Consider the following 25899-nt stretch of genomic DNA (forward strand, 5'->3'; position numbering starts at 1 on the left):
ATGTGTTTTTATGCATTTTTATCTTTATTTTGAAAAAATGTTTTTTAATCTTTTTATAATTGAAATATATAATTGTATATTTTTATATAATTAAAATATAAAAAAGTAAAAAAAAAAAGTCATAATTGAATTAAAAGGTCAAATGGGGCATGGGTTGGGGTGGGTCAGGTTCAAAGTGGGTTGTGACCCTAACGTGGCAAATGGGTTAGTGGGTCAACATGAGTGGGTTGGCACTCAACCCACACCCAACCCAACCATTTGCCACCCCTATTCTTAGGGCAGTTAACACATCCAGCAAAACAAACATTCTAATTTTGTATTCGAGTATCAGATGTTCAAAGAAAATGGTACAAACTTTCTCTTTGTGAAATTTTTTTTTTTCGGAGTAGAACCTACATCAGAGAAATAAATAAAAAACCAGATTCCAGCAGTAGGCACAGCTTTGTGAACACAATCATCAATAAGCACCCGATAAATATTCTAACAATTGTCTTAAAAATTTGTTTTGAATATTTTCATACGACAATTGTCCTAAAAATTTGCTTTTTAAAGAGGTTTTATGCAACACGAATGTCTTTGTTTCCACTTGTTTTTGAAATTGCCATATCAGCAATAAAAGGCAAATTCTTGAACCAACTGTGTTGGTTTTGTTTAACAAAAACAAAATTTGAATACAGATTATACTAAACCAGAAATTCAACAACACGTTTTTGTCTTCAATTTTAAAAACAAAAACACATGTAACCAGTAACTTGTTTTCTGTAATTTTGTTTTAAAAATCAATTTGTTTTCAAACCAGGTTTTGATATTTGTTTTTGGAACTTACAATTCACATGGGAGAATACCCCCTACAATTTATAGATTTTAGAAGTCTCATTTCTTTGTTCAACTTCCCAAGTTAATCTCTCCAACAAGTGGATCACAATGATAGAGGTTTCTGCATCGTTACCAGTTTACCAGAGCAATGACCACCCTACAGAAAACAGGAAACTACTATGCTGGAGAGAGGAGGACAAGGCCCTAGTTATTGTCTTATTTATCAACCAAACAAGTGGTGCAAAAACTTAATTTCAATACCAAAACCAATATTTTATTGTTCTAAACTCAAAAATAAATTACATGTATCCATCTGCAAAAAAAATACATATGCTCCAAGCTCTCATCTAAAAAAGCTTAGAGAAATATAGGAAAATACAACAGTGAGGCAACTACCAAGATAAAGAGTAGTAACCGTTAACCAAGATTCTCTATGCAGTGCCATTAGGTAGCTTGGCAAGCTTCAATCCATGTGACCATGGCATCTGCTGCTAGCTTGGCAAAGTAGGAATCTACTTCCCCAAGCTTGGCCTTGACCTGCTTGGAGAGTTCAACGTAACACATCTGAACAGTGGTGCATTCCTTTGGAAGGGTTACTGACTGGAAGAAAGGGATCAGCTCTTCTTGCCAATAAATACCCTTGTCTTCCTTCTTAAGGTTCACGAATGGATTGCTTGCTTTGCTGTGCCAGATGTAGGGCAGACCAGTTTTGATACCCCATCCCAACTGGTCACATATCACCTACAAAATCACAAACCAGAGGGACAAAATTTCAACAATTTTCTATGCCAAAAGTTTTCTTTGTATTTATGCCACATTTTGAGGCAACATGAGAAATTCATAACTAAATTAGGCAGGAAAACAGACGATTCATACAAGAACAAAGATCTAGCTTCATAGTATCACAATAAAACTCATAACAAAAAGAAGGAACCGAGAGATGGATTTACCTTAGTGCACCAGCCAGCCCACATATCGTCATAGCGCCCAATTGGTTGACCATCACCCATGAGTCCAAAGTACATTGCAGGACCAATCATTTCCCGGTTGAATGCCAGATTCATACCACACATAGGGAACAGGGTGCCCTTAGGCACGGTAAGAACCGCATCGACATACCTGATAAAGATATGAAACTGGTTAACAAACACCAATCATGGAAAGAGGGTACATATCAGGATTTTCTGCCACGCAAAAGACCACACCACACCTTGTGTTTCGCTCAAGAGGCTTGACAAGCTGGGTGGGAGCATCATAATCTGGAATGTTGAGCCAAAGGCCATGAGAAACAGCAGTTGGTACACCCTCATGTAGACTGAAAGGGTATAAACGGACAAAGTCTGTGCCTTCTTGGTAAGGATCATACAGAGTGTTGAAGAAAAAAGGAGTAGATGGGGAGAGAAGATTTTTTATGTGCTGCTCCAGTGCATTGATCTGTTTGCCAGATGGATCCTTAGCAACCTGTGTATATCCAAGCACAAACTCTGAAACACTTAGATAATAAAAAAAGAAGAGAAAAAAAATAGAGAAAATCCAAGCATAAAGATCCGGTAATTGATCCCAAGCATCTAAAACATCCAAATTGTGCAATTTAAAGTGGAATTCCCATAAAGCATCAATCTTTGTGCACTTTTAGGTGGCTTTTTTTTTGTACTAAACACTTTTAGGTGGCTTTTTTTTAGTACTAAACACTTTTAGGTGGCTTAAACTATAGGAATTGGTGCTTCATAATGATCCTCTCCACAAGTAGAGGACCCTCTTTTAAATACTCACAGCTGTAATTACATTATGAATCCAATAATGAATTTAAAACTGCATAACTAATGCTCTACAGCATCTGGAGAGGGGGGAAACTGTTCTTTCTAAATGTGAAATCTCAAAACAGAAAAACAAATTAGTCTAGACCAAAATGCAATTCAAATTGCTGTAGCCAAACCACTCAAAACACTCAAATCGACGTCTTATCTTAAGACAACTACTATAGCCAAATGAATATAACACTTCACAAGGATGATGGAAAAGGCAGGAAATCTCTAATGAAAGAGTACAGATCTTGGAGAATAACAAATAAGCAAAACCCAGAGAAGTTAAATGAAATCCCACTCCACAAAAATCCATTGTCAGAAGTTCCCAAATATTCAAAAAAGATATATGCATGCATACATGAACAGATTATAAAAACCAATCTTGAATGACAGTACAGATAATTCGCTTCAAAGCAGTTAGCACTATGCAGTAACCTGATCTTTTCTATTTAACTCCAGAGAAGGTTGCCAATTATTTATTTAGCTATTAGGGCAAGAGTCGAGGAAAGAAAGAAACTACAATTCACACAATAAATTGAAAAGAAAATATTTTCGTAAAATATTCATAATAAAAAGTTCAATCTTTCTAGTCACGACATCGCATCAACAAGGTTGATTTTGGAAAGTGGATGAAAGGAACCTCATACCTAGTAATACAACAGAAAAATTAAGAGTTCAGCCCATAATCAAGCTATGACTAAAAGTGAGGACGAAGCGGAGAACAAAGTAAACACAAAATTAAGGAGATACAAGATGCAAAGAACAGGACCAGATCTAATATGAATAACTCCAGACAACCCTACAAAACCCAACCAAGAAATATGCACCAATTCACAATAAACAAAACTGTGACAGCCAAAAAGTCATCAAAGCAAATCAAATCAAAATCTGGTCTTCACACTACAAGCAAGAGCATGTGAACTAAATCACATGAAAAAACCTACCCTTCCCAGAATTGACCAGAAAGAAAATCTTCAAACGCCTAAAAGAAACCTCGAGCAGTGATCAGAAACGCGAAAGAGAAAGGTTTCTCCACCTCGACGTTCTTCCCCGCGGCGTCTCCATCTCTGGATTTAACAAAAACATCAATGATGCTTGGAGGTTCGGAAACTTTGGATACTCGTGGGATCGATTCAAAATCTGCTTCCTCTGGTGGTTTGCGAGTTAAGGTGAACGCCCAAGCTCCTCCTAAGATCAATGTGACCTCTGTTGGTCTAACTTCAATGGAATGCTTGAAGACTGAGGCTGATACACCGTCCTCGTCACCAAGGACATTTATTAATTAGTTACCTGATTGGAGCATGCTTTTTGCAGCCACCACGACAAGCTCCTCCTAAGAAGCAGTTGACGCTTCTTGATTGGAAGCCAACAACCCTTTCAGATTAGTAAAGAAGAAGAAGATGGATAAAGTTCCTGTTTTTGCCACAGGGAAGAGAAAAGAAGATGAAGAAATAAAAAGAAACGATTGGAAGCCAAGACCATCTGAGACATCTCAGATAGTCTTGGCGAGATTGGAAGCCAAGACTACCAGAGAGATCGAGACCCTGGAGGCTCTGACAGTACTGCAAAGAATGGGGGACTAGCCCGGCGAGATTCATTGTAGGGAGGTCGAGTCGGATGAGACGATTCTCCCTCTCGTTCCAGCACGAGACGCCAACAAACTTGCAAAGGAAACCGACCGAGTTATTGGAAAAAATCCAAGAACTGAGCTTTCCTTGAGGATCACTGAGCGAGTTCTTGACGCCAGTAAGGCACTTCACATCGTCCTCTATAGACATAGAGGCGAAAATCATGGCGGAGAGGAGGATAAGAAACAGCTGGGATCGATCTCTCGATCTCACCATGGCGGCAACGAGTAGTCGAAGAACAGAAGTATGAGTTGCAAATTGACTTCAGTTCTGAAATCAGGAGAGAGAGAACGCGGGTGTGGACTGAGGAGAGAAATGGAAAAATAGAGTGACACAGAGAGAGAGATGAGAGGGAGAGCGGGAAGACAGGGGAAAAAGTGACACGCGTTATGCATGCAAAATGAAGGAGAGAGAAGTGATCATAGCATTTGTCTCTCATGCATTGTTCATACGTGCAATTCATTGACCTAATGCTAATTCTATTTGGCGAAAGGGGAGACCACCCCTTTCGCTTTAATATATATACTAGCAGAAAGGGTCCGTGCTCAAATGGGATGGCAAAGAAGCAATTTTAAGTAATTCTTTATTGAATAAGTGGGAGATTAAAACTGAAAGAAGTTAATAGGCGTTGCAGGGGCTTGGAGAAATTAAATTATACAATTATTGTATAGAAAAAAAATTGAGAAGGTATTTTTTTAGTGAAAGCATCTTAGAAAAAAATTACTTAAAATAAATTAAAACTTATATTTAATAATAGTGGTGAGAACCTCATATTGAAATGGTTACACTAATATGCTTTTAATTTTTTTTTGATAAATTATTTTTGAAATTAAGGAAAAGAGAATAGGTTAAAAAAAATAAACCTGTATTTCTGGATAAAAGAAAGTCTGTATTTCTGAAAATTAAGGCAAAATTAAATTAAGATAAATCTTTTTTTTTTCTGAAAATTAAGGTAAAGAGAGAATAAGTTATAAAAGGGATAAACAGACTGCACTGCTCTTCAGAAATTTAAATTTATAGCCCCCTCCTAATGTACTAGTAACCCCTATAAACCGCATCCTATGGATTTGGCATCGACCCATGGAATGTAATGGCAAAATACACCCAATTAAATGTGATACTATAATTTATGAAATATGAATTAATGAAAAGTATGGAGCCTTCAATGTAATTGGTCGATAACTAGATTTACGGTGCAATTAACATGCATTAGTAAATGCACCCTTAATTTTAATTTTTCTTGTCATATTTATTGGCATCTCAATTGTTCACTGTTTTACCCTTGGAAATGCTCTGCTTCTTTTTCCATTAATCAAACATTTGAAGCTCCTCAGTTGCCTAAACATCACCCATCATTATTTAATAAATTTCATGATCTTACCTTCTTGAGGTAAATTTGCTTCTGCACATTTACCTTTTAATTATTTATTTTCTACCAATTTTTTCACAATATAGCATATTTAAATATGCATTGAATATATAATTTCCATGCATAGAAATGCAAGTGTACATGACGCCAAGGTCTTAAACTGGACCTTAATTCCTCATGGAAGTAGAACAAATTCATGGATGTTTTTGGATGGAACATTATGCTACTTCTGGCCAATAAACTTTTCCTTGGGCTTCCAAAAGCATCCATGAATTTGTTCCATACCCCTTATTTAGTAGACAGGGATAATAGCCAAGTCAAGTTCATAGGCAATTCTTTAAAATATGCTGCCTATTGCATGTATACAAAAAAGACACGAGGCATGTATAGGGGGGAAAAGTGCAAATAACTATTGCAATGCACGTAAGTATTTTTAAGATAAAAATTTAAAATGACAAAATAGTTGGAGACGGATACTCTTAATGTACAATCAATGGCACGAAACATTTTAATCTCAAGTATATATCTAATAAGAAATGCATAAGCATAAGAGAAAATAGAAACAGAAGCCTGCCATGTCTGTATCAAATGTTTCAAATAACTGTACGAGAAGAGACTATCCAAGATGAGAAGGAACCCCATGAAAGACACAATCCAGATATGAGACAACATGGGAACAGATGGAGTCGTCTCAAACTCTCAATGTACACAACCCTCTTCTGAGCCAACCAATGCAAAGTTTTAACTAACAGGAGAGCAGTTACCATTGCAAGAAACATACAGAGAAATCTTGTCGGAATATTGTGATCACAAAAAGGATTTCCATGACTGTTCATTCAATCTCTCAACTTCTGCTTCTCTGAGGGACCCAAGGAACAAGAGATTAATTAACTGCCACAAAATGCACATAACGATCAGACCCATATTTAAAAGAAGCACCAAACTGATCTTGGATGTGAACAGATACACCATAGCTGGGTAAAATTGACCTCTACTGCTGAAGGCATGATAAATTATAGAAAGTGTGCCCACTAAACTAAGCCCGGCATAAGTTTGCAGACTCGTCATCGCTTCTATGAGCTGTTTCAGCACATCATTCAGAAGAACACAAATCAGACCCATATCCAAATTGAAAGTAAGTTCCAATAATTTATGGGACAACAAAAAACCATATGGCATGTACATATTTGTATAAAGCAGAAAATCATCATCTATAATGAAATTGGCACAGATTCTAATATTATTTCAAAAGATTCATCAAATGAATTTCACTTGGATATCGTTGTGTTATAGGCAATACAGGCAAAGGGGTTGATGATTTTGGCATTAGCCAGATAAAAGCAGAAGATGGTTGGAGAATACCACTCCTAGGTGAATAAGATAAATCACTGGACTGGAGGTCTGTTACTGGTGGATTTGTTTGAAAGTCATCCTTTTTGCAGGATGGGATGGTTATTTGTATGGTTCACCTCTGCAGTGAGTTAAGTGCGTTTGCTTCTGTCACCTGCCTATGATTTGGTGTGTTTTCCATCTTTCAGGTGCGGACAGGGCTGTGGAACTACTTTGTTCCTTCTGAGGGAGTTTTGCCCGCCCTTTATGCTTACCTTACCCTTTACCTTTCATTGGTAATATAAATTTTATCTCTCGTTACCTATAAAAAAAATAATTCCAACAATATTCCACCTTATATATGAATCCGCGCCTCTGGGGGTTAGAATGCCAAGGAAAAAATAGATGAAATGATCCTCAATATACAGCTAGTCAACTTCTAAATGTCAACTTAATCTTCTCTTCTCCTAAATGTTATAAGAACAGGCACAAAAAATAAGATAAAAAAAAAATAGAAGTACATAGAACAGACTCTATCTTCTAAACCTACGGAATCTAAAAACTATATTCAATAGGGGAAAGGCTAAAGAAAAACATTAAGCTCCTTTTTATCTGATTCTCGACGCCAGAGAGAACCAGTTTCAGAGACAGCAAAAATAGGAAAGTCGAACTACAAAACATCCAAGTATTGAAACTGCCAATAATATATTCAATCGGAGCAAGTTTAAAAAATAGATAAGCTCCACAAAAAAAATTGACCCTAATAGAGTGTAACTCCCAAATTGCTAATACGCAGTTCAAAAAATGCACTGCTGAAACAAATATAATAGATTTGGGAAAATTGATTCTACGTAAAAAGAAAAAGAGAGAAGTTAAATACTACGATAGGTCAAATTTCACGAGAAATACTGCAAACTTGGGGGTGGAAGGTTTCTTAAAGGAGTCCCTGAAGAAAACATCGTTTCAGAAAACCCTAATTGAGACTGCAAAACTCAATTTGCACTGGAAGAAGGAGCCCTAATGACAAGACCACTTCTTATCCGAAGAAAAATCAATAATTTTGATATCAAACCCAACAGAAAAAACCCTAATTTCTGCTTTACTACAGATTAACGATTTTAAAATAACAAGTCGAATTAATTCAAGAATCAAGAATACTTACTAGATATTCGTACCTGGAAGTCTGGAACAGTCGAGAAGAACTCGAATTGGAGTAGAATTTCGTCGACCGAGTCGACGCGGAAAACATGCAAACGTGAAAAACCGTTGTTGGCGCAGTTCACCGTTCCTCCACGACCTGCAATGAGAACAAGAACAACTCAGGAATTCCATTCTTGGAAAAGCTTTGATCTGAACGGTAACCCTAGAAAAGAGCAGCTATAAATTTCGCAAAACCCAACAATGTGACACTTTCTACGCGAAGTGGAGGCATCAAAACGAAAGAGACCTTCCTTCGATGAGGAGACAGGCCCTCCTTCGTTCTCCCTAAGCAACGACAGGGAAAATCGAAAGGCCAAGGAGATCTCTCGAAGAGGGAGACTCTCCCTTCGAACTTGGGAAGAAGCATCTCGAACTTCGAGAGACTCTCCCTTCGTCAATTTCTTCGATTATTGGAAAACGAATTTTGCAACTGCAACTATCACTGAGCAACCGAGTAGGGAAAGATCAAAGAGAGAGAACTGAGAGAGAGGAATCGGAGAAGAGAGAATTAAGAGAGGAGAGTGGCTAGCTCGAGAGAGGTGATCAAGCATCTCCATCGGGCTCATCGGGCTCTGCCCAAAGCCAATCTGCCTTTGCCCATCGGTCCAACAGGTCATCGGATTGTCCAACGGGTAATCGGTCTCTACTCTATTTATACGCATCGGACACGTGTCGAGTATAAAACTCTTTAAAACTGTAAACGTATTGAATATTTAGGGGTCACCGTATATCCATCAAATATAGATATAAGAAATATAAAATAAAAAAAATTAAAAACTTAAAAGAGCTCAATGTAGGGGGTGATGAATTTAGGGCTCTTTACAAGTCGGGTTATGTTTTTTCAATCGATCGGGTTACTTAAAATTGAAATCGAAATCGATCTTGTGTTAAACAAAATTGACATAATTGGTTTGAATCGATTTTGATTCTACTTAGTGGTGGCTTAGTTATTGTTCAAGTGTTTATTTCTGATTCTACATTCCTAAAAAAAACCAACATTTTCTTAATATTTTCTGGTCCATCCATGGATCAAGTTGTGGAAGAAGAAGAGATAACTTAATTAAGTAGGTTATAACTAGGACAGAGACAACTTAGTTAAGTAGGAAATAAGTAGATTATAACACTAAATAAAAGCTAATTACTAAATCGATTTGGTTCAGGTCAATTTTAGTTTTTATACATGAAAAACAAAATCGAACGAAATCATCAATTTATGATTTTTTATAACTCAAAATGATCGATACTAAAGAAAACCCGACCGACTCAAATTGAATTGGTCTAGATTGATCGATTTGGTCAAATTGAATCTTCTTATGAATAGCCGGTGAAACTTTTTAACTCAATGGACTTTCATTTGTGACAAAATCCCACCATTATCTTTCAGATTCTATATTTTTAGGGGATGTACAATTGGCTCTCCTATCTTCATCCCAATGGACTTTCATTTGTGACAAAATCCCACCATTATCTTTCAGATTCTATATTTTTAGGGGATGTACAATTGGCTCTCCTATCTTTATCCCAAATTCACATCAGCTCCTCACAAGGGGACTCCCCACAATGATCCACCGCACATCCCAACCTTGTATTGAGAATATCTTCCCATAATGTCTCATCATCTTCTATACTTAATCCCAACCTTGTATTGAGAATATCTTCCCGCTGATTTAACTCCATCCCACCCCGTTCCCATTCTTAATCGTGATTATCGTGTATTCGCGTGCATGTTTAAACATTTTTAAAATTCCAAACTGTCCTTATGAAACACTCTTCTAAAATATATGTAGACCCTCTTCTAAAATATATCAATTTATTTATGCGACCCTATTGCAGAAAATTGATAAATACAACAAAAATAATAAAAAATAAAGTAAAAGTAGGAAATTGAATAAACTACAAAAAAACAATAATTGTAGAAAAGAGGACAAACAAAATAAATTTGAAAATTTTGCAGACAAAGAAAAAGTAAAATATAGGGAGCATACTGAAAATTGCAAAAAAATAAAACACAAAATAAATTGAAAAAAATACAATAAAGATGCATGAAATTGCAAATAAAGAAAAGAGGAAATTACAAAAAAAAAAAAAAAAAAAAAAACTACAAAAGAATACAAAATTTTGAATGAGTATTTTCACGATTTTGTCGTTTAATATCAAATGTATTACCAAAAATCCTACTATTCCCGGATTTACCGGTAATTGGACATGTTCATCAATTTATGGGCAGGCCAAGCCAAATACATTCAACTTCAAGCCATTGGGCTTCGATCTTGAGCCTGAAAGAAAATACCAAAAAACATGTCCAAGCTCCACAAAGATCAGGTCAATCTGCCCCATTGAACAAGTCTACCAGTAACAATGCTCCGTTTGGTAAAATTTCGGATTCGAAGAATCACTATTTGAAGAATGGGTTATGTTTGGGTCAGGAACTCTTTTTTTATTGATAAAATTAACGTTCTGATCCAAACAGATACCATTTTGAAGCTAAGAAATAATCAATTCTTGGAATGAGCTTTGAGACCAGAAAAAGGAATCCGTTTCAACGATTTTCAATTGTTGGAATCATCATCATCAAGCCTTCAACCATAAAGGGCTACAGGAATCCTGTTTCACCATTCCATTCAGTTCAGTGCAATTTTCAATTCTTAGAATCACAATTTATTCATCAGAACAAATTCTTTGAATGCATGCTAAATAGTAAATACAGCTGTACGTGTTTAATATTTACTTTTGGTTTGGTGTACTAACCCATGTTACACAACAGAAATAAGCTAGTTATACTTTCTATAGGCTGGACGAGTTCTTAAGCAAACCAAACTCGGTGAATAATATAGTTATAGACCTGGCAAAAATGCCACATATTAACAAGTAAACAGCACGGAAATGAGAATCCTCTGCTTTTATGGACAAAAGTCTGTACAGGCATATACAGAGCCCTCTAGTTACAATTTACAGAGCCTCCCCATGGAGCTACCTGCCTTAAATCACCCTGCCCTCTCTACAATAAATTAGGCGGGTTCTTTCAATCAGACAATGGGAAGAAGCACTTCTAGACTTATAGTTTCCTACCTAAATCAGCCAAAGCAAATTTTTGCTCCTTACTGACCAAAATGAAGGTGAGGCGCAGATAAGTAGGACAACAAAATAGATGTTGGGTACAAACATCAAACCCTATTGGTGGATCCTTATTTTACATGGCAGTCATAGGTGTCAAAAACAGTATCAGGGACGATCAAGGGCAGCTTTTCTATGTACATGAAGAGCCTCCTCAGGTTCTCCCTGGTAAGGGTTGCCATGTCTACTACGTCCCTGCTGTCAGTAAAGACCCAAAGATCACCTGAGTTCACTCTCTTAAGACTGTCCCGGCAGAAGGGGCATGACTGCGATCTTGAATGCCTGCACAATTTGTCACCTGAAGTTTACTTTCACACCTCAACGTATTTAAAATAATAAAGCAAAACAAATTAGCGAAGCAATATTGGTTTCTATGATTACAAGCTAACATTAGTGCGAACACCCATGATTTTCAGAAGTTTTCCACCCAAAGAAGAAATCCTATTTTAAGCACTCCCACGCACATAGCACCAGCAGAAAGACTTCCATCCAAATACAAGGAAACCTTCTAAGGCCAGGCAATAGACAGGAAATTAGCAGGCGGGAACTTGTCTTCAGAGAAGGCTGAATTGGATGGATTTACTGTGGAAAAATGCTCGAGTATCACAAAATTGAAAAATATTGATCCAAGTGCCAGAAATGATGGGATTAATGGTGGACTATAATCACAAGGTACTGACACACCTAAAGAAACACAACTTATTTTTTCAAATAAAGTAATTATTTTACATTTTAGCAAGTAACTGTTTATTGGCATTTTAGCACCCAAAAACATAAAAAATCATGCAAACCGTCATCATAATGGCTATCATGGTTGATAATGGTCAGTATTTGTTGTCATTGTATGTGGTATAACACAACACAGAATCACTTAGCTGTTATCTTTAAACAGCGGCTGTTACCTCATCAATCTCTTTCTGATGTGTTACCTGATGTTGTGACGATTAGCATGGAAATCCATGCTTACCCTTTGGATTGTTCATACTCCATTGCTACACTACAAATTCCTAAGTCAAAAACCACTCTAATCAAATAGCTCCTTTCGGTTCATTGAATAATCATCCGGTGAAAAAAAAGCAAGTTATAGCACGCAAGCTTCATTTATAAACCCAGAGATAAGTTTAACCAACCAATAATTTCAGTGTCTGGACTAGGTGTGTTGGTAAAAAAGATTGTACAAACTTATATTTTTATTCCATGCTTTTTTGGGTGAAGATGTTCCATGCTGAAATAACATATGTGAATGTGACATTGCATATAAAACTACATATGCAAAATCATGAAGAAGAAAAATAAACCCATAAATTATTTGTATAAATATGTGCATATTGGCCATATGTGCATGTACATGTCCCCTTGTAAAAGAGCAGTACAAATGAGAAATTATGAAAACACTGCAATATGTTATCCGTGAGAAAAAGAAAAGATGTGAGACATGATGGGATTTCAAATAATAGAGCAAAATGTCTACTCTAACTAGTTTGTTGAATAACAAACTTCAAGGTTGATGTACCCTGTAGGATCAGGGAAATTGCTAGTAAGTTCATGGATGATAGAGTAAGAGAGTAGACATGAGTACCATTCACGGAAGCACTTCATGCACATAGCATGATTGCAGTTGGGCAAAACAATCTTACTGTTCATCTCCATGCAAATTCCACATTCTTCTTCCCTTTCAACATCTATCTCTGAAAACTGCCTGCAATCTTCATCATCTCTTCTTCTGTACCTCTCCATACACACTGCCTTCTGCCTTTTATCTTCCATATCAGTAATACCTTGTTGAAGTTGCAGTAACGAGGGGAAAATTACAGCTGGCACAATAGGACATCCGGTAAGAAAACAACGCAACATGCTACATCAGTTAAAGATTAACTGCTATATTTAGCCTATATCTGTAATATTACCATAGAACTCTCTAATACTTGCTTTTCTTTCATGGACAGACATGGTTGTTGTTCCATCCACATAGACCTGTAGCATGAAATTGGATAACCAAACTTGTAATAGAAAAGCAAGTAAAGTTTCCTAGAAATTCAACCAAGCAAAGAAGCTATTCACAACAAAAGTAAAGGGTGAAAGGAAATGGATGTTGACCTTATAAATCAAGATCCTTAGCAGTCCAAGAGCACCGGCAAGGTGGCAGTCTGTCCACTGCACTAGAAAAAGAAATAGATGTGCAGCAGGGCTGTATGACATTCTCATCTGAAGGCAAGCACCATCATATTCCCTTGGAAAATCTGACGCCCTATAACTTTCCTTAACAAATTAGTAAATGGACTAGAAGATGCTAACAAGCTTGTTTGAAACAGAAGAATACATGAATAATGAACAATGAAAAAGAAAGAGTTAGCCTTTATAAGAAGAAAGAAGAAGATAAAAATGCATTTTAAAGGGAACTGATTAAAAAGACCTGAAGCCTTAAAAGTAAACAACACCAATAGCTTCTTTGAATAATTGATAAATGATACCGTTTTTGAAAGTAGCAAAACACTAAATTTAAAAGAGATAATATCTTTTTTTCCCACATATTCTTGGACTGCAAGCATGAGAACGTGTTGAAGTCTGCAAGCAGCCACTCTGTGCACAAAAAAAAAAAAAAAAAAAAGAAAAAGAAAAAGAAAAAGAAAAAAAAAAGAATGCTAAAGGTCAGGTCTGTATCCAGTACCAGATATCTGGGACCAACATTGAATAATAACCCTTTTATCTTTTTCCTCATAACTACATTTCCCCTGCAGTCTCTTTTATGGGAAGCAAATCTGTTGCTTTGAAAAATTTCCTATTTGCAAATCAAAGCCTACCTTGAAGCCTCCTGTTATTATCACTACTTAATAATTCTCAAACTTGAAATGGCTACTTATGTTGTGTACTTACAGAATCTTCAAGAGCTTAATCTTGTCTACTCCACTAAAATGATGAAATTTACACAATTTGCATTGTTCAACAAGCATCCCACATCACATAAGTCTCTCTGAAGTCAAGTGGATAAGTTCCCACTACAACATAGGTTTTTTTCTAGTAACATATTATACATAAAAAGCAGGAAAGCACAAGAGATCATCTACATTGGTTCATGCACAAAATATAGAAAAGCATCTCTCCCTACTAGAAAAAAGTTCCATATTCCTAAGTTGGCAAGACCATCAGCCATGGTACTCATTCCCCTGGTAATCCATCTAGCGCAAGCCCTAGCTTTCCAAAATTTCCCAAACTTCCAAGTGTTGAACAAAGTTCTTTTAAGACAGGAAAGTATATTGGAGGATGCACAACATGGTTCTTTAAGCAAAATGGAGACCCACTGCTTTCATCAAGCAATTTCAAGCATCATCTTAAACAGCAAATGCAAGGCAAGCATTCTTAATTCTCTAAGCATACAAATATCACACTATGATGTTGCAGCTACGTCATAACCAGAATCAGCCCACAGTCCACTGGCACTAGCATATGAATCCAAGCAAGCAAAACAAGTGTCAATGAATCATGTCCAAATGTGTGAAATAAAAAATCAGATTGCTTTCAAACACTTGTCCCATTCCCTGTCAACAACATTCTCCTTATTCATCTCTTCTTTGTGAGGTAAGTAAACTAGAAACTCAAGCCTATAATTTATGGTTCCACCATTCCATAAAACATACCCTCACATGTAAGCTAAGACACTTGAACTATTGAACCTGCAGAGATGCTCAAAATCATTATCTATTGGCATAGCCTTTTATATGTTTCACGTTGTCTCTTCTATTTATTAACATTCTATATGCTTCATGATTCAGTGCACATCAACAGCACCAGTAAGATGTGGTCTGTTGCAAGTTGAAGGATTTAGAAGAGCTAAAAAATGATTTAAACACTAAAAAAATTATTTGAGCACCCATAATTTATCAATGGATATGGCACTGAACAGAGAAGAACGACAGAACAGGATTCAAATAACTGACCCCGTAAAGTTGGGACAAGGCTTTTGTTGAGTTGGTAGGAAGCCTGATACAAGTTCTAGTAATGTTTTTCCATGGATTCCATGTCGAAATTTGTACTATGAGCAACAGTTTTCTCGGCTTCAGTCAAAAGATCTTTTGATCAGTACTCGGTCAAAAGATTTTTCAAACAGTTAAAAGTGTTGATACTGAAGAAGACTCAGAATGTCCAGTTATTAACAAAGAAAAAGCTGAGATAAGTATATTACTAGGATAAGAATGTCTTTTATGGGTCAAAAGACTTCAAAGAGAAACGGAAGCAAGGGGCATTGCAACCATCAAGGCCTACAAGAGGCAAAAGAGTCACAGCTTCCTATGAAGAAAACAAGAGAAGAAAACTTCTGGATGAAAGCAATCTCATATTGGCATCGTACAGAAAGATATTGAGAATCGATCATAAGATAACGGAAATTAAACCTGAAAGCATTAATTTGAATAGAAAACATAGAAATTTTATGAACATTGCAAGTCCCAACGAATTGCGGTAGAGAGATCTTTGAAAATCTAAGGAGGGAGGGCCAAAAACACAGGAGACTAGAAGAAGAAACTTGCTTATCATACCGACATTAACAAACCAAAAAAAACAAAATCACGGATAGGATGTAGAAAAAGAAGAAAATAAGCACGCATTCAAGAGCTATAACAACTAGGAGTTGGAGAAAGAAATAACTTGAGAGAGCAAAATGAAAATACTCCAACCAAAAATTATTTCTCAATAGGGCAAAGACCAAAAAGGAATTAAGGAACACAGAAGCTTATTAACATTAAAAGTTATGGCTTTTACACAAAGCATCAATTCCAAGCAGCAGTTGGATGGGAAAAAAAACGAAGCCTTTCGGAAAAGGGACTTGAAAGACATGAAATTTCAAGAAAAAAAGGGGGGCAGGGGAGGCAAAAATCATCGTCTTCGAACCACAACGATAACCGATATTTTCAGCAGAAATTTGGAAAAGTAAAATCAAACAGATAAAACATATACAAAGCGAATTCAACACAGAAACAACATTTCTGAAAGAAATTAAAATATAAAAAAGTACTAGAACACTTACAGTGTATTGGCATGCTGAATGTCCGCTTCAAGAACTTTCAGGGAATCCTTAAAGGATTTTCGCATGGAACCAAAGTACATCTCCCTCCCAAATTCTAGGGAATCAAGCACAGACCATCTAACGCTCCCTCCGCCAAAACCCTGAATTTCTCCCCCACCCTCTCTCTTTCTCTCTCTTCCCCCTCTCTCTTCAGAGTCTCACTGGTTTTTCTTCTACCTTCTACGCTTCTTCTTTTTGAAAGAAAAGAGAAGAAGAGAAGACTGGACATCAATGGGTCGCCACGTGGAAAAAAGGGTGTCACGACGGCGTCAAAAGAATAGCGTCGAAGTGGATGGACGTCGACCGGAAGATATTTACGCTTGACACTCTTATCCACTACTGCTCAGCTTTCGGTAGCTTTCCCTCCACGCTGGGATGATGGAGGATCCATTGGCCAAATAATCACCCTCCATGTCCGGTCCAAATAACGGAAATGCCCTTCCTATTTCCATTTTGGAAGACGCATTGAGAACTGATTACAGTGTACCGTCCAAACCTTTCCGGGCTCTCCAACATCCGGACCAAATGATCAAACAATCCGATAACCTCTTTTCGGTCAGAGATTCTAAGCTTAGAATTTGTAGAATATTGCAGTCATAATGTAAGTTTAATTTTTGGGTAGGGTCCGAATTTATGGACCAACTACGTTATATACAACATATATAAATGATGGTAGTAATGAGTGGGACCGTTCAAGATAATCTCTTTGGTTTTGTTGTTGTGTATTTAACTAAGGAGGTGTTTGGTACAGTGGCATAGTTTGTTTTTATTTTTTGAGTTGTTGAATGTAAATTTGTGTAAGAGAGAGCTTTTACTTAAAATGTTTTTAAATTGATCAATATAAATTGTTATTTTTATTCAAAACGTTGAATTTGATGTTCTTTACAAATATACATTATTTTAGTTGGAATCACACTCATATATGATATAGCAGTACTTATTTCTCACAAATTTATGTTGATCAAGAACAGTAATGCAATGCCACTGTACCCAAACACATCCTAAATTCCTGGTATGCTTTGGAGTTTTGTAGTGGTCTATAGGGCTCATTTGTTTGCACCAAATGGGCATTCTTTCCAAGGTGCCAACCAACGGTCGGTAAGATCCCCTATTGGTTGTAGCGGAGACTTGGGATTAAATCCCGCTTGCATCTAGGTTGGGGGGGTTATGGGTTGGAGATAGACTATTCCGTTGCGTAGCCTTTCAAAAGAAATAAAAAAAAAAAAAAGACATTCATTGAAATAATATCTGAGCTGACTCTTGATTTTTAGAGGTTTTGATTGTTTTGTCCACCCTAATAAACTTTAGTTCTAACATACAGTTCGGGTAGAGTATGTGTCAGCTCAAAATTGATGCTAATACATGGGCAGGTATTGGTGTTATAAGTGAAGGTATTTAAAATTTTGAATTATTGTTGGTCTGTAGTAGAATTTAAAATTCTGAGATGGAGTACAATATAATTTTTACTAATATTTAAGATTCCTCTTAATAATAGCTCAGATGTCTATCTACCTGTTAGTGAGTTAAGAGGTGTTTTATGACTTTTTGTTTCAAAACATGTCCTTTAATCTATATCTTTTACTCTTACCTAAAACCTTGACTTTCTTTCACAATGATGCCTTTCTTTTGCTTCTTTTTATTTGATGGAACTAGTATTACTGCTGAATTATTTTTCTTTCCAATTTTTCCTTTTTTTTTCTCATTATTGATACAAAAAAGCCAATAAGTTCATAGGGGTATGGTTCAAATAATTGATAATCACAATAGACAAAAATGGCACATCACAAGTTTTCAAACCTCAACTCTCTCTCTCTCTCTTTGATATTATCAATCCAATATTTCAAGAATCAAAATGTTAAGAGGGGTTATAATGTCTAAACCTATAGAACCTCCATAAATCCTTGTATTTGTATTTTGCATTTCGAACCCCAAAAGCAATATGTATTCTGTGATATTGTATGATACATATCAATACTTTCAACCAGCATAGGAGTAAATCTGAAAACAATATATCTTCAAATATAACTGCATTCAGATACTCATCAACCAGTTTGACTACATTTAGAGGATAGAAGCAAAAAACCAAACTTTAGCTTTTTAGAGTCTAGAATCACACTTTAGATACGTTTTTCTTGCTTTCTTAGACATTAGAGTTCAATTTTACCAAATGCTACCTACGGATGATTGTAACTCATTAACCTCTTCATGTCTCAAATTTAATTTTCATTCTTAGTGCTTTATTTGTGATTGATATAAAATGTATATGTTTTGGAGAAATTAACCAAATTTGTTAAGGGCAGAAGTAGGGTGATCACTGTAGGGGTTTGGCACTTAATTGGGGGTAGACTAATAAATTAGTCATGTAATAAGATACTAAGAGTACATAAAGTTACTAGTGACTATATAGTCTAGGGTTTAGGTATAAAAAGTCACGATGAATTTATTGAGCAGGTTTATGAAAGCCCGACCCATAAGACTCGATTAGGAGTAACATGTTAAGTGTAATTTCAATGCAATATGTCATATTGAACTACATAATTATATGTAAACATAGAGAATCAGTTCATCTCTTTGGTTGGATCAGGTTTAACTTTTCAAGTCGTATTGGGGAGGGCTAAGCTGAATATTTGGTTAAACTTGAGGGGGTGTATAGATGGCTTGTAAACTTGTCAAACTTGTATGCTATTTTACTTTCTCACCTCCCCCAAAGAATCTTGGTTGGGATTAATGTAAATCAAGTATTCAGTTTAAAAAATTTTCACTCTATCGATCCATTTAAAATTTAACAAATGCTCAACCTAGTATAGCCCAAGTTGCACCCTACATGGGTGACATATATATATATATGGAGCTGATTAAAAATCATTTGTAACGGGTGCTCTATATTTTTTACATCGCCACTTCCACTTGTAAACACATTCACGCCACGTTGCTACTATATATAATTGGTAAGCTGCAAACTAGTTCCTTGTACTAATTCCAATTTCCAATACACGGCTCTTCCCAAGGCTAACTGCCAAAAATACATTGTTAGCAGAAGAAGAGCTCTTTTAACCATTTGACCTTCTTGACATTAGAGCTTCGTTTTGGGGGGATTCGCTAAGTTGGATCTCCCTTTTTCAACTCTTCTCTCTGTAAATAGAACTTTTTTTTTTTCTTCTTTTGCTTCATATACCCATATATAGCGCTCTCCCTGAGCCTGTTTGGGTGGGCTTCAGCAGCATTGATTCTGCTGTGTTGACTGAGTTGCTTTGAAGCTATCTAAAATAGCGTTAAATGGAAATCAATTTCTCAGCTCATGTATAGTGTATTTTTAACTTTCCAGGATTTTTAGTCAAACATGCTTTCTGTGTGGGTCGCCAAAAGCTGCTGTAAAAGCCCTCCCAAATGGGTACTAAATATAACTTGTGCAAATGTAGCACTCCTTTTTTTTCCACCCCACGTCTGATCTCATAAGTAGCTTTAATTCTTTGGTTTTTTAAACCCCAAAATTTAGAGTTTGTTTGGTTTGAGGGAATAGGACCCTAGAATCAGAATCGGAATTGTTTATTCCAATTCCAGATGTTTGGTCGATCAGAATGGGAAGCCATTCCCAACCCCCTCCCCCGGAATGTGATTCTCATTCCGCTATTAATTTTCATTATTTTTTTTCTTTTTAGACAAAAAAACCCCACCAATTCAACTTGCGATTGAGTTGCGGTGAGAAGGAAGAATCCCATGCCGTTGCTGTTATTGCTGTCAACCTCATCTCCGGTGAGGAGGTCAACCTCTTCTCTCTTTCCTATCTTCTTCTTCTCACATTCCCTCCATCTGTTTTGTCCTTGCCGATGCAATGGTCGTTGTAGCTGCAGATTGGACCGAAATCCCTCTCTTTTGATCTCTCTTCCCCCATTTTCCTTTCTCATCCTCCCATTTTCCCTATTTTTTCCTGATTTCCTTTATCATTCATATCAATCTTTTGGTGAGCAAAGCACAGCATTTACGAATACTTATTCATCGTCTTCCCTGACGAGATGACAATCTAGTAGCGACACGAATCCAATTTTCCTACATATATTTAGTGATTTTTCGTCGCTTCTGGGTTTAATGTCGTTTACCATTGGTTTCGTCAGTTTTCCAAGGACTCCCCTGTTATTGTTCTTTGTCACATGTTAAGAAAAAACATCTATAACAAAAATCACTTGAGAGAATCCATCCTTCTTCTAGATTTCAAGCAGAGTCCATGCTAGTGAGGTTGTCTTCTCCTGTGATTTGTCCCCATCCACATTTCTGATTGCCATTGTGGCTCAGCAAACAATTTAAGGTGAAAAATCAACTGAAACTTGTCCTTGCTACATCGATCTAGTCCAGGCCAAATCCCAACTCAGGTAAATACGACTTTTACTACGTTTTACTTTGATTTTTTCTGAATTTTCTAAATTTGCTGAATTTGCTGCTTTTTTCTGAAATTTGAGTATTTTCATGCTTTTTTCTTAATTTGCTGCAAAATTATTGTAATTTTTGCATTTTTTCTGCAAATTTTTTGCATTTTTGGTATTTTCATGCATTTTCTGCTCTTTTATTTTTATTAGGGGCAAAATTGGAAATCATAGCTGATTCCGACTTCAGCTTCTTGATAAACCAAACAGCATCAATCGGAATCCGATTCTGATTCCTGTTTGAACCAAACAGGTAGGGGGAATAAGCCATTCCAATTCCAATTCCAATCCCAAGGGATTCCTATTCTGATTCCGATCACAAACCAAACGGACCCTTATTTCTGGTGGAGAAGTGGTCACTGTAAATTTTATTAAAATATTATGAAATAAAAAAAAAACTATGAGGGAGACATAAAAATCTTACCCCTCTAGAAAACTTATACATTAGGTTTCCGGCTTATAAATATATACAGAATCAAGAAAAACTGATCCAGAAACGAGGAAAATTTTCCCATAACTATCATCCAAAAAATTCCTATGAATATAAGAGGGAAATGTCCACCAAAATCTACAAGTTAAAAAAAAACATGAAGTCGATGTTAACCCAGAAACCTGACCAGCATAATTCCATCCAGAAGAGCCAAAGCTTCAGCATACAGATTGTTATTTTTACCGCAAAAATTGAAAAAACAAATAAAATCCCCATTCTCACACCGAACTACACCTTCTTCGTCACATAAACCAGGGTTCCCGTGAAGAGATGGGATCTGATCCTCACATGCATATTCACCGTGCATTGTAAATTTATCTAATGAATAATAATTAATAAATACAGAATATGTTTCCAATGCATAATAGGACGCGCTGTGAGGCGCCAAATGTGAGTAGCAGATTCGGTCTCATGAGAAACTCTACCCACATTTAATTTGACATAACGATCGATTGCAAGGGGTTGAACGAAAACCAACCTGTACCTTACCGTCCGAATTGGAATCGTAGGGAGGTAAAGGTAGGTGAGGGAAAGTGTTTGGCAAATAGACAACTGCTTAGGGTAACGGAATCTCTCTTACTCAAACAATGATTCTTTGAATAATTGTTGAGGAGCAAGAATATTTCCCCTCCCAATCACGCCTATTTCGTTCCTTTTAAATTTTCCAAACAATAAAGAGGGGGATATTGAGAGGATCTGAATTTAGCGAGAGAGAACCATAAGTCCATAAGTAGCTTTATTTCTTAATCGTGTACAAATTCCCACAAAATTACCATTTTATTTCTATTATTAAATGACTATTTGGTGCTCTCTCTCTCTCTCAGTCTCCATATATGCTTTGGTCAATTAGGACATCACTTGAAAATTCAAGAATGTGTAAGGACATTTCTGAAATATTATTAGACACAGGATATACAAGCAAAGTATTAAATATTAATTCACATGAGGAGGATTCCTCGTTTGAGGAAATTATCTTAATCTACCGTGTCAGTCCACGTGGCAAAAGAACTCCCACCATCCTATCGTCCAACTTTCTACGCCCACTAGATAAAACAGCATCCTTCTCATATTTTTATGTGCTACAAGCCTACAACAACTTATTACAACAATACTCAAGGATTCTTCAGATAAAGCAGACCGGGGAGGGCTCAAGTGGTGCGACTGATTGGCTTGAAAACATAAAACAACAAGAAAGATAATTATATAGCTCATCTGGGTGTCTAATGACTCTAGTCATTTAAAAGTTTTCAAAGAAAGGGAATCCAAATAGAAAACTTAGGCTGTATTTGGTTTGCCAGAAAATAATAGAAAAAGGGAGACCGGAGGTAGTTGTATATTAATTTGTATTCCTAAACCCTAACCGAATCTTGATATCCACTTCCCTGTGTCTTTATTTTTCAAGAGTAAGACCTGTTACCAAACAACTTTGATAACTTTCAATTTGGTCCACAGCTTCTTTTGATAACTGATTCTTTCACCAAACAACCAAAATCCATCTCTTTGCTTTCTGATGAGGGATACAATCGTCAATTGAGAGCCTTATATAATTTGTATTAATTAAAAGGTAAAGGATATGGATCCCGGTTCGGGTCGTTGTTGTTTTCTTTGTAGATGGAGTTCGGCGCCTTAACCACCGGTCCACCGTTTGTACCGAGTGTTCGTACTCATAAAGGATACAATACAAGAAGTCAACAATAGTAACTATTGGCAAGTACTAGTCGGCATGTCGGATCTGCTTGGGCCGGGTACCATCTGGTGCAGTCGAATTTTGGGAAGATGCCCTCAATTTGTGTATTCATTTACAAATGATGCACTTCTACCTCCCAAAGGCTAAAATGTCCTGTGGGCTGTGATATTGTTTCAGTCACCCAACCAACATGCATCAAATATTCGTTTTAGGTTTGGTGGGTCAGTGGCATTTGATAGGCGGCCCCACCTTGGCAATTGCTTACGCCAATGTCAAAGTTAAATCATGATCCACATCTTAAATTCCTCAAGTTTTGGTCGTTTCAGCCGTGGGTCCTTAAATGAAATCTTTTGAAATTCTAGAATTTTGAGTGATTTTATGTTATTTTACATTAATATATGGATTGCAGATAGACACTCTGTAATTTGGGTAGTTTCATTTTAGGGCGTAGATTCAAATGTGCCATATAAATTTGATTTTAGCTACGTTCAATTAAACATTAGGAGTAAAATTATGAAAAAACCCATGATACGTTTTTTATTATTCATCTCTCTTCTACCCTTGGAGGCTTAGTTTGAAAGGAGTATAAATGTAAATACATACGAAATAGTATAAAACTTTATATATTTGCATTTGTACTCCTCCCAAACTGAGCATCAAATGCAAATCACCACCAACAAAGTAAATGTTTAAAAGTTAGACTACCTCCAATGAATAGGCTAACTTGAGCTTATTTTATTGTCACTAATTTGCTCCAAGGTTTAAAGGAAAAAGAAAATGAATAATGAAAAAGAGAATTAGAATATGGGCAATTTGTAATTTCATCTCTTATTGTGATGTTATTTAACAAAGTTAGACTTAAAATGTACATTTCTACAAGTTCATGTACTAAAATGGCATATTTTGAAAGTTCAAAGACTACCCTCAAAATACAAGCTTTCTCAATTTCTATTATTTATTATTAACATTATATTCAAATTTTTTACAAATTAAATACTTGAAACCTTGACAGGAAAACATCAAATGAAATAAACCTACCCATAAAAGCATATTTGATTTTGGTGGTTGTACCTAAAGTTTCATCTAGATGGAACCTTTTTCATAATTGACCCAAGGCTATGTTTGGTTTAATGAAAAAGGTGAAAAAAGAAAAGGAAAGGCAGGGAAATACATATAAAGTTTGTAAAGGTTTTCTTGCATTTCCTTTTTTTTTTCTTATTTTTCCTTCAAACCAAACACAGTCTAAAGGATTTATGAAATTTCTTCTTTAATATTTATAGAATCTTTTTATAGTTGACCAAGAAGAATGCCATGGATTCTCCGTTCGGAAATATTCCACAGAAAATGGGTCCAAAACCAAATAATGTTTCTTCAAAAAAAAAAAAAAAATCTACCCAAACAGGTGTATATCAGATTTCAATATTCTCAAAAAAAAAATAAAAATAAAAAAAAACAACCAGTTCTATTTTATAGGGGTGCAGTTTGGATAAGTCAACCTGAGTCCAAACTGACCTAGCCCGCATTTTGTATGAACTGGGCTTAGATTTTCAGCCTTTGCGCTGGGCCTGGGTTTAAGATTATGGGTTTTCCATTTTTCAGGATGGACTCGGACTTAACCCTTAGGTAGCCGAAACCCAGCCTGACCTTAGTCCAATTTGAGCTCGATTTGACTACACACATGTATATATACATATGTTGATACATATATACATATAACCTTAACTACACACATGCATATATACATATGTTATACATAAATACATACATAACCGGTCAACATATGTATATATGTTGAACCTGAAAATTCACTCATTGAATGAGTAAACAATTGAATTGGATTTAGTTGGATGATACCAATGAAATCGAGTGCTATCTTCCATTTTCTATTGAATTAACCGATCAACTTGCTATCGGACATTTATTTTGTATTTGGTAATTTTCACAAAAAATTTTGACATGCATACATACGCACATTAATACATACATAATATTATAAACATTTTTTTTTATGCTTTGGTACTACATTACAGGGGAATTGCGATTGGGCAGAGCAGGGTGAACGTGAGGCCCACTGACCCATAACATGGAGAGAATGCAAATCCATGTGTTTAATCCCTGCCTCCTGCTTGGAGGGTATCAAGTGACCATCTGGACAATAAGATCATATCAGCGCTACACAGGTATCCCACATGTACATCTCAGCATGTATTGAAAATATCTCTCGTACTTGTTATAAGATGTTTCTTGTACACGATTGGGATATCATGTGAGGCTCTGTGGGGTGCTGATGTGAACTACTCAACAATTGGGTCATCGGCAAAATCAGGTGCCAACTTGGGTGGGTTAAGATTAAGCTTTTTATAAATTCGAGCCCAATGCATCGTAAATTTTTCAAATTGGATATCTGATTATCCACCTAAATTCCATTTGGAAGGAGTATAAATACAAATATGTAGAGCACAAAACCTTATATTTTGTATAGATTTGTACTGTACATATTTGTATTTGTACTCCTTCCAATTGGCTCAGTTTGGAAGGAGTACAAATACAAATATATACAGTGCAAAATACATACAAAATACAACGTTTTGCACTCTACAAATTTGTATTTGTACTCTTTCCAAACTGAGCGTTAAGAATCTGATGACGCGTAATTTGCTCGTTCTCTCATGTCCAGTAATTGGGCTCAGACAAGGTTCTGATCTGGTAGTGCCAAGCTGCACAGCCGAACTGGTATCTGTATGTCCGAGTTGGAAAGAACTGTAAAGAAAGAAGGATTATAATGCCTGGGTAGGTTTTACCTAGAAGAACACTCCGATGTTTAAGTCAGAATGGGGATTTCGTGAGAATGTATGAGAGAGCTTGAGTGCTTCAGTGCGCATACCTCTTTTTGGTGGATTTGGAATCATTTTATAGCTATTTGAGGTTTAGGTGCCATTAGACAACACCTTTGAGCCTTTGGTGAAGCTGTTTCTGTAGTTTAA

The 25899-nt window shown here is 36.2% G+C and overlaps 2 protein-coding genes and 2 long non-coding RNA genes across 6 annotated transcripts; 1 reads left to right on the forward strand and 3 right to left on the reverse strand.

The window, feature by feature from the left end:
- Window positions 1–1068: 1068 nt before the first annotated feature.
- Window positions 1069–3924, reverse strand: LOC148877805 (putative UDP-arabinopyranose mutase 1). Its single transcript, XM_088970498.1, has 5 exons — window positions 3912–3924; window positions 3615–3809; window positions 2027–2300; window positions 1767–1935; window positions 1069–1557 (listed from the first exon to the last, which is right to left on the reverse strand). Exons 1-5 carry the CDS (start codon window positions 3922–3924, stop codon window positions 1261–1263), a joined length of 948 nt encoding a protein of 315 aa, XP_088826624.1. The 3' UTR covers window positions 1069–1260.
- A 2200-nt stretch (window positions 3925–6124) lies between these two features.
- Window positions 6125–8774, reverse strand: LOC148877806 (uncharacterized). The gene is made up of 4 exons (XR_016099118.1): window positions 8395–8774; window positions 8123–8244; window positions 6608–6698; window positions 6125–6509 (listed from the first exon to the last, which is right to left on the reverse strand). It is a non-coding gene; the product is annotated as an uncharacterized LOC148877806 (long non-coding RNA).
- A 2248-nt stretch (window positions 8775–11022) lies between these two features.
- On the reverse strand, window positions 11023–16682 carry LOC148877807 (E3 ubiquitin-protein ligase AIRP2-like). 3 transcript variants are annotated; one of them, XM_088944290.1, is made up of 6 exons: window positions 16282–16498; window positions 13733–13841; window positions 13359–13509; window positions 13169–13235; window positions 12841–13075; window positions 11023–11543 (listed from the first exon to the last, which is right to left on the reverse strand). In XM_088944290.1, the coding sequence occupies exons 2-6, from the start codon at window positions 13789–13791 to the stop codon at window positions 11333–11335; spliced, it is 723 nt and encodes a 240-aa protein (XP_088800416.1). In that variant the 5' UTR covers window positions 13792–13841; window positions 16282–16498; the 3' UTR covers window positions 11023–11332. The 3 variants fall into 3 exon arrangements, with proteins under 3 accessions (XP_088800416.1, XP_088800411.1, XP_088800404.1); XM_088944285.1 differs by lacking the exon at window positions 13733–13841 and having other exon boundaries at window positions 16282–16682; XM_088944278.1 differs by lacking the exon at window positions 13733–13841 and having other exon boundaries at window positions 13359–13515; window positions 16282–16515.
- Window positions 16683–19825: 3143 nt separating this feature from the next.
- LOC148877808 (uncharacterized) lies at window positions 19826–21177 on the forward strand. Its single transcript, XR_016105190.1, has 2 exons — window positions 19826–20687; window positions 20892–21177. It is a non-coding gene; the product is annotated as an uncharacterized LOC148877808 (long non-coding RNA).
- The last annotated feature ends 4722 nt before the right edge of the window (window positions 21178–25899 follow it).

Source organism: Nelumbo lutea, chromosome 1, assembly GCF_056320005.1.
Source record: "Nelumbo lutea isolate HS-2025 chromosome 1, American lotus-T2T, whole genome shotgun sequence".
Lineage (NCBI taxonomy): Eukaryota > Viridiplantae > Streptophyta > Magnoliopsida > Proteales > Nelumbonaceae > Nelumbo > Nelumbo lutea.

What these genes read in the sequence shown, in the direction of transcription:
- LOC148877805 (XM_088970498.1), bottom strand. An exon ending in GTTTCTGATCACTGCTCGAG is followed by an intron (nt 2,301 to 3,614) that starts GTTTCTTTTAGG and finishes TAAGTGTTTCAG; the next exon opens with AGTTTGTGCTTGGATATACA. An exon ending in GGGCTGGCTGGTGCACTAAG is followed by an intron (nt 1,558 to 1,766) that starts GTAAATCCATCT and finishes GTGATTTTGTAG; the next exon opens with GTGATATGTGACCAGTTGGG.
- LOC148877807 (XM_088944278.1), bottom strand. Translation starts at nt 16,361, where the DNA reads ATGTACTTTGGTTCCATGCGAAAATCCTTTAAGGATTCCCTGAAAGTT. An exon ending in ATTCAGCATGCCAATACACT is followed by an intron (nt 13,516 to 16,281) that starts GTAAGTGTTCTA and finishes TGTTAAGGAAAG; the next exon opens with TTATAGGGCGTCAGATTTTC. An exon ending in ATGAAGTGCTTCCGTGAATG is followed by an intron (nt 11,544 to 12,840) that starts GTACTCATGTCT and finishes CAAATTGTGCAG; the next exon opens with GCATTCAAGATCGCAGTCAT.